The following is an 11451-nucleotide window of genomic DNA, read 5'->3' on the forward strand; positions in this document are numbered from 1 at the left end:
CCAGACCCGGAGTTCGGCTGAATGGATTCGAAAACGGTAAAACTCAACTGTTTAACTCTGGGGGAGTTGTAAAGTGAGCCTATTTCCAAAAAAAGTGGAGTATCCCTTTAAGACTACAATCAAAAAGCTATTTTACAGATTTCTTATTAGATACTGAAAAGAATTTAGCCGTTAATATCACTGACATCAAGAGGGCTTTTTATTCAAATTAAAGAATGAATTTTTGCCTTTCTACACCTTGAAGATTTGTCTATATTCTTGGTTAGAGTCCAACAAGGGTTGGATTTGGGACAACACCAGAACCTCTCAAAATGCATAAGTGATTGCGTTATACACTCTAACTGTTGTGTTGTTAAATCCCAGGTATCCTGACGCCAGTGGGGGAAGATTTTCCCAAGAGAGGTGCAACGTATGGAAGAACCTCGTCATTCTCCAAAGCTACAGCGGTGCGGGGGAGGGGAGCATTCATCATAGTCCTGTTAGCCCTGTTTGTCAGTCTCTCCATTAGTCCTTCAGTCTCATAAGATAAGGGGTGAGGACCTCTCGTCATGGAGTTTACGTGGACCGTGAGGAACGGATCCCCCTGTGCTGTCAATCAGAGTTGAAACCGGCCAACGCTTTGTTTGCCGATGCCAAAACGGGCAAGTGATCAGCGCGATGACGAATGCAGGATAGTTTGCGACTTGGATCGTGAAAAGTGCAAGGATCTATTGAAATTTTACAGACCAAAGAAATACGGACAAACAATTTCTGTGGGGAAGGATTTCCAATATGAACACAAAATACACACATCAGCTGCTTCAAAAACACAAAAAACAAAACACATACACAAGCTTTGTAAGGAGTTTTTCCAACTGAGCACACGCAAAATAGACAAAGACGTTTACAACAAACCTGTTGACTTTTCTTCTATTGCAGTTCTGCTACCACTGTTGTGTAATGGACTGAAATCAGTCAGGATTTGGAAACGTAGCGAGCTGGGCAGACAATTTGTCGAACCGGACATTATCTACCTGACCTGAAGAGACAAGCGGAGACTTGCGCTTCGTGAAAGACCATCCTATGTATTTTCAGAGTCATAAAGTTATATATATATTTAACAGTTTTATATGATGTACCTTTGTAGCAAACCTTATTTAACACTGACAATGTGATCCTATTCATAAAGGGTGAATTGAAAAACGTTATGTCCTGGAAAGTTATTTACGCATTGCTTTCATCGCAGATGAATATAGGAAGGAAAATAGTGTACTTATGTATTTGTGAGTAAACTTTTGTTTTGTAACAACATTCAACAATATACACACACATAAAAAAACAACTGTAACCCACCTTGACAAGGTTATTTACATCAGTATACAGCTATGGGTCAATTGTGTTTTACCGCAGAGATTGTACACTGGTAAATTCATCTTATAAAAACTGTTTATGTGTCAGTCCTTCTGTGATATCTGTCATATCGAGACGGTCACCCCATTAAGATAATGGCCCTTATGAGATAATGGCCCGTCCGCCGCAACGAGCGCCGTGTCCTGCGTGGTTTCTCTTAGACCATTACTCTGCCCTTGTTGGCCCCTCTCCTCCTCTCTCAGCGCCGAGCCTGTGGAGGAATGCTGCTGTCAGCCAGGCTTCAAGCTTCATTTAACATCACTAACAGCCTGCATTACACACGGCGTCTCTCAGCTACAGCCGCAGTGCCCCACAATATCACCCCCCGGCCCAAAACTACCCTGAGTGTTTATGAGGGTTTGAAGGAGAATGATGTTGGCTTTATTGAGGCTTTTAATATGATCTTAACAACTTGCATTAATCATTTCCTTTGGTTGTATGTCACTAAATGTGGCCCTTCATACTTAAACCTGAAGCTAAAATATGCTAAAATACTTTCTTCTGTCTCATTTTTAAATGCAGTGACCTAAGTAAGCCATTTGTAGGTTGATTTCCATGTAACGTGTTTACAAAAATGTTTTTTCTGTTTGTTTGAGAACCAACCTGAAACAGCAGCAGCGGCTCAACCAATGGCGTGAGTTTTCGGAGCTATCTTTTTTATTGTTGCGTTTAAGATCTTAAAAATCTACATTAATCATTTACTTTGGTTGTATATCACAAAATGTGGACCTTCATACTAAAACCTGAATCGAATATATGCTAGAACAACTATTGTTTGAGAATTCGACAAGCAACAGTGATTGGGGCGGAGCTATCTGCTTGTTTGACCAATAGCATACAGGGAGAGTTGTTCAGTAGACCTGTTTGAACGTTTGAATGGTGCTGTTTTTTTTTGTTTTTCAGAAGGTCTTGACAACTTATAATTGAAGTAAATGACTAATATACACTACCATTCAAAAGTTTGGGTCAGTACATTTGTTTTTAAAGACTTTTCTTCAGTGAGGATGCATTAAACTGATCAAAAACATTTTTTTGATTCATCAAAGAAAAAAATACATCACGGTTTCCACAAAAATACTAAGCAGCACATCTGTTTTTAACATTGATAATAATAATATATGTTTCTTGAGCAGCAAATCATCATGTTAGAATGATTTCTGAAGGATCATGTGACACTGTGACAGAGTAATGATGCTGAAAATTCAGCTTTGTCATCACAGGTATAAATAACATTTTTAAATATATACAAATAGAAAAAAGGTCATTTAAATTGTAATTATACTTCACAATAAAACAGTTTTTACTGTATTTTTTAATCAATTAAATTCAGGCAAACATAAGAGACATTTTTCTAAAAATATAAAAAATATTACCAACCCCAAACTTTTGAATGGTAGTGTCACACGAAGTGGGATCTTCATACTTAAAGATGAAGTGTGTGATTCTGTCAGACATCTATAAGTGCATCTATTTGTCTATAAGTAGGTCGATTTCCATAAAAAGTGTAAACACTGTGAATCTGTGGTGTTTTCGAAAGTTTGTTTTGAGAATCCCAACCAGTCAGCCACAGCAACTGGGGCTCAACCAATGACGTGACTTTGGGGCGGAGCAATCAGTTTGTTTAACCAATGGCAGAGTGTTCAGGGTTTGGTTTGATTTTTTACTGCTTTGAAACATTTAAAAATGCTAGATTATGGGCGTATTTAATTTGATTCATCCTGTTAAAAAAGGAGCCATTTTCTTTTCAGCAGTAAGAGTGTTGTCTAGTCATCTTTTATGTCATTTTGCTGATATCTATTTTATCCACTGAAAATGTCGTCGCGAACAATTAGCCCTTTTTAGACAACCTGCAAGGAAGGTGGAGGCAAGAAACGAAGATGACTGGCTAAGGTAAAAAGGCTCCCTTGAGTTCATAATCAGGGTTTGACATGTCGCACTGAACCATCTCAAATTCCCATACAAATCTTACCGGCTTGGCTCACTCATCCATGGACTAAATGAGAAAAATTACAGACTTTGCCAGTTCCCTTAAAATCCCATTTACATTCTGTCAGCTCCTATTAAGGGACGAGGATCGTGACAATGGGCAAAAATATGCATGGGAGAGAAATCCAGCCCCAGTCCATCACGGTAATTCCGACCCTGCTTACCAAGGCGGCAGTTGATTTCTCCTCAATTTGGGCTTCCCTTCCCGCAAGCTGCACACTAAACAGGCCCTGATAAGCACCCTGCCTGAAAACCAGCTTTAACAATATCATACAATTACAAGCATCAGTAACAGTATCATAGATTAGAGGTACTAAATGCTGAGCTATGAATAAATTAGCCACAGTTTTTCGCCAAAGCAGAAAGAGTCGAAAAAGAATGAAAGGACAACAAGGCAGGCACTTTGATTTCCGTAGCCCGGCGCCTCGGCTGATAGTTTTCTGGAAATAATTTTGAATGACACAGATTATAATAGATTTCCAAAATAATCCGGATTATCGCAGTCATTACAGCCACATTTGATAAACGAAAAAAGTCTTTCTTCGGTCACACGTCATTATGTGCATTATGGCTCAAAGCGGATGGCGATCTTATTTCAATTAAAAATTGGCGTGCCTATCAACGTGATGCCTCTGTTTACTGAACTCTTTAGACAAAGACGTCATCTGCAATTCAAATGATTTTAATCAGTAGACACAGAGGCACAACATTGATGGGATTGCTTCATTCGTTTAGCAAAATGTCAAAGCAAATCGTCGGGTCTCAGCTGTGTTTGTGAACAAACTCCATGTTTCAGATTTGCAGGAGATTAAAAAGAGATGAAAAGCAGTGAATGTGTAATTGTGTGAAATCTAAACCCAGGACCCTTTTTATAGTGCAAATTTCTGATTAAGGCAAAACTAAAGGAGAACTCCCCGCAATTATCGATAATTGCGAGTGGGCAATTATGTATTAGCATGATAAAAACAACTGCACACATAAAGGACGACAACTTTGCACCTGAGATGAACGGAAGTGGAGGGTTGCGGTTTGCTCACGAGTTAGGCGGATGTTCCTTCAGGTCCTTGTGGTGAATTATGGTCTGCCCTTCAAGCAGTCATACACGTCCGCCATTAATCATTTTTGGCCGGTGTCCCCATTCTCAAAAGAGGTCTGGAATGTGTTTCCAAATCTTACTGAGACCTGATTGTCACCCTGTCCACCCTCAGCCCCTTGGGGTCCTTCATACGAGACCATAAAGATGAAGAGGAGGCGGTGACTTTGTTGAGGGAGATAGTTTCCAATGGGACCAAGCATACTCCTTTACTGAAGGGTGTTGGCCAGGCAATTTTTGGATTCAGGCAAGTACTTTGAGGGTCACGCAGGATGAAGTAATGTTTTGTAAGAATTAATTGAATTGTTCACTGAATACACGGTCAGCATAAGCAGGACCGATGAAGCATGGATGCAGCGTATAACAGTGTGACCTCTTAAGGGACAGTCTTTGAACGAGTCCTGGAGTATCCTATACAATAACAAATGATGTCTAACAAAAGATTCTCCTTCCCTCATTTAAGCATGACGTATTTGCCATTGCTACTAAACTAAAGGTCAAAGATATGTCAATGTTATTCAGCTTCTGAGAGCTAATCTTTAGGATGAATGGAGAATTTTCTAAAAGTTGCTACATATTCTGAATTTCACAGATCTAGAGGGCTGGCCGTGGAATTTGTGAGCCCCCAGGCAAGATTATACAAATATCTTTAAAAATATATATATTCTGTGCATAACTAGTTCTATAAATGTTTATTAAAACAACAAGGCTACAACTCATATTTTCAGTCTTTATGTGGCTTTTTTGTGTGATTCTGCATGGGATCATGTAATCAGAAATGATTAGTGCATTCAAATCACGTCGGAATGATTGTACAAGTTGTAGCGCACATAAAAGCCAACAAAGAAACTTTGTCTTTTTATCCCTATAAACATACTGTATCATAATTGATACGCCTCAATGATCAACATGATCAAAACCTTGCTGAAAAGCTGTTGTACACAATCTACTACATGCCTTCTGTCGTCTGATTGATAGTTTATACGTTTTTTGCAAGTAAAAGGCCACACGTTCACATTCAGGTCATTGTTCATGTGTATTTTTTGCTGTGAAATATATATATTTTTTTTTAATAAAGTAAACATAAGAATGACTTTTATATTGTTAGTAATATTTCAAGAGGAACCCTTGCTGGACTGAAGAAAAAACGTTAAAATGCGAGTATGAAATATGACCCATCAGGCTTTTGAGGAACTTTATTTGTTCCTCAAAACTACAGAGTGACATCTGATATTTATATGCATTTTATGCAAGTTTTAAGATCTTAAATAAAGATCTTATTGACTTACATTACAAGCTATCAGGATTTCATCTTACTTTTTGGCCATAAAAACAGCAGCATCTGCACAAAATTGCATATTTTTGTTCAGTTTGGGCCTCTGAATAAAATTGACGTGTTTGTTCTTACTAAAGTATGAGCTCCATATTCTCACTATATCATACTATATGAGTCATAAAAACTGACGCATCACATATGATTCCCAACAAAAACACACATGCAAACCTTTTATTTTTCAAATATTTTGTCAATAAACTGTTCCATTTCAAAAATTAGATTTTCCTGACTGTTATTTCATATGTCAGGCTATACAGGGTTTGGGGCATGTCAATTAAAAATCATGGTGGTGGAAGAAAACTCTTACTGAAGAAATATGATTTAATTATGAATGTTGACAGTATAATTAGTTTGTTAAAATATTTTTTTCTGTACCATAAATGAAGAATAGTAATGCAACATGCCAGAAAACTCTAAATTCATTTAGCTGATCTACGAGTGGACAGACTTGTGTGACCAAACTACATTTCCCTCATTAAATACACAGATAAACATCAATTATACATCTAATGTGCATCTTTTGCTCTTTATTATGTTGCATTAATGCAAAAAAGCTTCCTGCCTTTGTCAAAACACCAAAAATGAAAATGATCTCATAATTTATTCACCCTCAAACCATCTTAGGGGCCCTATTTTAACGATCCAAGCGCATGGTCTAAAGTGCACGGCGCAAGTTCACTTAGGGCGTGTCCGAATCCACTTTTGCTAGTTTAACGACGGGAAAAATGGTCGGCGGGCCAGGCGCATTGTCTAAAAGGGTTGTCCCTATTCTCTTAATGAGTAATGGGTGTGTTTTGGGATTTACGTGCGTTAAACCAATCAGAGTCTCATCTCCCATTCCCTTTAAATGCCAGTTGCGCCATGGCAGAGTCGCTATTTACATGACGGAATTTGATAGTGGAAAGACCGAAGCCGTCTCCAGAGCGCAAACGGAACTGCTCGTGCGCGAGTTAAAGTGTGCAAGCAGACCATCTACGGGACAAGCCGGATTCCACCATATCTTTATGTATACAATAAAAATATTTTACATTGTAATCCTTTTATTTTAAATATTTGGCATGTTTGTGTGCTGCTGTGCGTCCCTGCGTGTTTAATAAGCAGAGTGTACGCGCGTTGTGGACCCGCTTATAGGCGCACATTACTAACGTGCTCATTAAATAACAAAACAAATATTGCGCCATTGACTTTAGACCAGGTTTTAGTTGGTCAATGGCGCAGTGTCATGGGGGTGTGTGGAGATGAACCCAATTGCAGACAGTAGTCACAGCAACACAGTTTATTGTACAAATAACAGGAAAAACAAAGCCCACGAGGGGGCAAAACAGGACTGAGGGTAGAACACTTAGACTAAGACAAGACTATAAACAAAGACTAAATACTGACTAGACAGGAAACAAACTCACAATTCTTCATTAAACAGGAATCAGACAATGTACTAACAAGACTGTATAACAAGCAATGTTACACACACTAAGTTTGACAATGTACCGACACAGGACAGAGAACATGAGGGGATTAAATACGGAGCAAACTAATCAGGAACAGGTGAAAGCAACAATCTAATGATTACAAGATGAGATAACAAGAGGGCGGGGTAAGGTGACAAGACAACGCAAGCACACAGCCAAAACAAATGGCCATGTGCTTACACCTAAAACATGGGCCTGTCATGATCCTGCCTCAAGACCAAGGAAAATCAGAGACAAGAAGGCAGAATCATGACACGCAGTCTATTTCTGTTGCATCAAAATGGCAACGCGCCAACAGTGCGCCAGAACACACCTCGTTTTCAGACCAGCATGGGCACACAAATGGGCGCAAATGCATTTGCTATTTAAACATGAAAATGATAACTGCGTCGGACTGAAACTAGCAAAAAACACTTGCGTCGCGCTTGGCGCTGCATTGAGTGCAGTGAGTCTCGTTCTGGCGAAGAGTGACCTTGATTGACCTGACGTATTGATGAACGTGGAAGCAAAGAGGAGCAAAACAAAACACCGGTCACGAATTAGAAGTCTAAAACGAGAATTTTTAAAGAGAAATGTCAGAGGAGCCTGAGTTTGTTGCCCAGCCCTATTTGTTTGAATGGCGAGAGGCGTCTACTCTCACCTAAGCTCACGCTACTCCTACATCCTACGTCATACGTCGGGTCAGAGGTCACTCTTCCGCCCGGATCTAGACTCATGTACGGCTGTTACCGGACGCCAGTGATTATAGTTTATAAAGTTATAAATATGGATATTTTTCTTACAAAAACACATTGCTTCGCTTCAGAAGGCCTTTATTAACCCCCTGGAGCAGTATGGATTACTTTTATGATGGATGGATGCGCTTTTTTTGGCTTCAAAATCTTGGAAGAGCCAGGAATTGTTTTTAATATAACTCAGATTGTGTTTGGCTGAAAGAAGAAAGTCATATACACCATGATGGCTTGATGGTGAGTAAATTATGGGATCATTTAAATTTTTGGGTGAACTAACCCTTTAAACACATCTTGTAATTATGATTTATTCAAGTATGACCTTGCATATATCGCCTACAAATGGTGCAGCCTTGATGATCCTACTGTAGTTGTAGACTTTTCTACAAAAACAAGCCCAAAACCTTTCATTACAGTATCTATGTCAGAGGTAAAAGCGCTTAGCTGTAATACACAATGCTACAAAACAGCATCCTCCAGTATCAGCCGCGCTATAGCAAAACACTGAACCGCAAGGGCCGCCTGCAAAATAGGATTATAGAGATGCACACCAGCAAGGCGGCGTTCCTCTGACCGCAAGTCATTCTGAGCTGAATCTACCAAAACTGATTGATTCCCGTCTACGATTCACCAGACACCTGAATGTCACCTTTCCACATCGCTGCCATTCACTGCACAGAGTGATTGGAAAGAGCAGAGGGGATGCTTATGACAAGGGGAGATATGAACTTAACGCTGGAATACAGAGAGGAACACTGGCGCAAGGGTGGAGGTGCACCGAATGCCACAGCTGACGACGGGGAGATATGGGAACATTAATTTTGCTACAGAGGTCTCTAAGTCTTCATTTCCAGGAGTCTCCAAGTCCTGGTGGAAACATCTGATAAGAGCCTGATGTCAGTGTATTCATTTCGTTCTCTATCATACTCACATTCTTCACCTCGTTCATCTTTCCAGCTCAGGATATTTAGTACAAGCCGAAGCGATGTCATTGTCATGACCCTAAAGAAACTTCCAATATTTGACATTTAATATGTTTCGACTGAGCTACAGTGGCCTAGGGGTGCACAATATGGGACTGGGAATTGACACAAAGTTCACGATTCGATTTGATTTAGATTCACAAGCTTGCAATTCAATTGAATTCAAAACGATATGGATTCACTTGGATATATATCAGGTACAGTGCATCAATTTTTCTCAAGGAAAAAAAATCTGTACACAGGGAAGCCTGTCAGTTGGTATATTACTTTAAAGGTTCAAATTATCAACTGATTTGTATAGCCTACAACATTTTTAATTGCACAATAATAATGTTATAATAACCTTTTAGTGATAAAATTACGTTTCAGTTAGCTTTTTAAAATATAAACATTTAAACAGTGGTCTACATGAATTGAATATTACAGTTTAATTATATTGTCAAATTATAACAAATATGCAACATAGTGCATATATTTCGCAAAATGCTGATTTCAAGAGTTTATTATTCTAACTATAGAGTTTATGGTCACTGAATGGCTTTTCTGAGGTAAATGTAACATTACGTGACATTGTTTACAAGCTGTTTTAAAGACGTCTTTCCACGGTTAAAAGCGATTGCATGAGGCATGAAACGGATTTCGGTAAGTTGTACTGTATCTTTAAACATACCTTCTGATGTTCATTCATGTTTATTGCGTGCTATAACTAGTGGCGCTTCACTTGAACTGAGGTGGCAACAGCAGTTTCATATAAAAAATAAAGAACAAAGCTTATTGCATTATTGGAGGAAAGGAGAGCTACAACAAATTTAGTAAAGCATTGAAAAAATAAGCCACAAAAATGTTCAATGTTTGTTTGCTTTAGGTGCATTCATACCATGTCAGAATTACCATAATTACAAAAAAAGCGTTCACGTCCTTGCAGAACTTTTTTACAACTTGTAAACTCCGACTTGTACTACCTGACCACTGCAGATTCATTTTGGCATTGATAGTGTTAAGGCTATTGATTGAGTAGAACGTCACGGAGTCAGCTCTTAATTACAGTAATTATGACATGGCATTTTCACAAAAAAAAAATTAAAAGCCACCATACATTCTACAAATCTACATCGTTTTCAAAATCATAACACTTTTAGCCCGCTCTCAAACATTCTCAGCACAGATTATTAATCATTGCCTCTGATCGTCATGCGATGGTTGTCTTCCTCTGACATTTCCTTGTGTGGCCTTGCTTGTGTCCATCCTGCTGAGTCGCTCATCTATGCTTGCTAATCCAACATGCGTGACAGCTGACCGCTGATGCTAACAATAGCGAGACAGCACGGACAGCCCATTCTAAAGACTGTCAAATGATAAATTACCCTCTTCAGTCACTCTAACCGAGAGCCAGTTAGGTCACACAAACAGCTTGACGTGACATTTTTCCAGTACTGTATATGCAAACTGCTGCCAATCAATTAACAGCTTGCCTTTCTTTACCCCTCAACCGCATATTGGGATTGTGGGAAATTGACTGCAGAGGGGAAGTCAACACAAAAGCCTCCTGCGGGTCCAGGGACGGGCTGAACAAATAAATGCGGCTGTGAAATGGAGCCTGAAAAATGAATATCACTCGTCCTAATTGTGAATTCCTAAAAACATAGCAGTCGTCTTGTAAATCGACAATTGGATGAAAATCATTTTTAATCAGTACTTTTGAAGCTGATCGTTTAGTCACTGGTTTGATTTACTGACACATAGACAAAGAACATCTGACTGTACATGAATCATTACATGTATCAGAAATCACTGGTCACAGATCAGGCATTAGAATGAACACGTTGTGGTAATACAGTCGAGTCCATATCGTAAAAGTCTGTTTGCAAATCCTGCGCCGAAATTGTGACTAATTTTCCAAAGAATCAACAGTGAAATTAACCTAGTGAAATAATGCTCAACTGAGACATTCACATTGTTGAAAATAAATAACCACATTCCTAGCATTAGGATCCTTTGGAAGGTAATGCATTCATTTTCTTCTGCTTTCTTTTATTGGTTACAATAAAAGCTGTTTTTGGACGAACAAGGAAGTTTTCAGTTCTGAAACTTACAGGATTTTCTTATAGTATGATGACCTCTTATAAGAGGTCATCATACTGTAAGAAAATCCTGTAAGTTTCTTTTGACATATATGTCAAAAGCTCAAGGGAAATTTTATTTCTCAGTTCATGACCCCTTTAATAAATAAAAGGTTCAAAAGAACAGCATTTATTTGATTATAGACATATTTTTGTAACATAAGGGGCCCTATCTTGCACCCAGCGCAATTGACTTTGTACACCGACACATGTATCATTCCTATTTTGCACCCGACACACAGCGGACTTTTGCCTCCACAGACGCACGTCGGTAAACTAGGAAATGCATTTGCGCTCCCGGGTGCGGTTCAGCGAAGAGAGGAGACGTGTTCCGGCGCAAACGT

At 39.0% G+C, this 11451-nt stretch overlaps 1 protein-coding gene across 2 annotated transcripts in view; it reads left to right on the top strand.

Moving 5' to 3' along the window:
* tafa5b (TAFA chemokine like family member 5b) overlaps positions 1–1375 on the top strand; it is a 50153-nt gene extending 48778 nt beyond the window's left edge. For both annotated transcript variants that reach the window (XM_084396443.1, XM_084396444.1), the window contains exon 4: positions 364–1375. In XM_084396443.1, coding sequence (XP_084252569.1) covers positions 364–372 — 9 coding nt within the window. In that variant the 3' untranslated portion in view covers positions 373–1375. The remainder of the gene's footprint in view (positions 1–363) is intronic.
* Positions 1376–11451: the final 10076 nt, after the last annotated feature.

Source organism: Rutilus rutilus (genome assembly GCF_951802725.1).
Source record: "Rutilus rutilus genome assembly, chromosome: 23".
NCBI lineage: Eukaryota > Metazoa > Chordata > Actinopteri > Cypriniformes > Leuciscidae > Rutilus > Rutilus rutilus.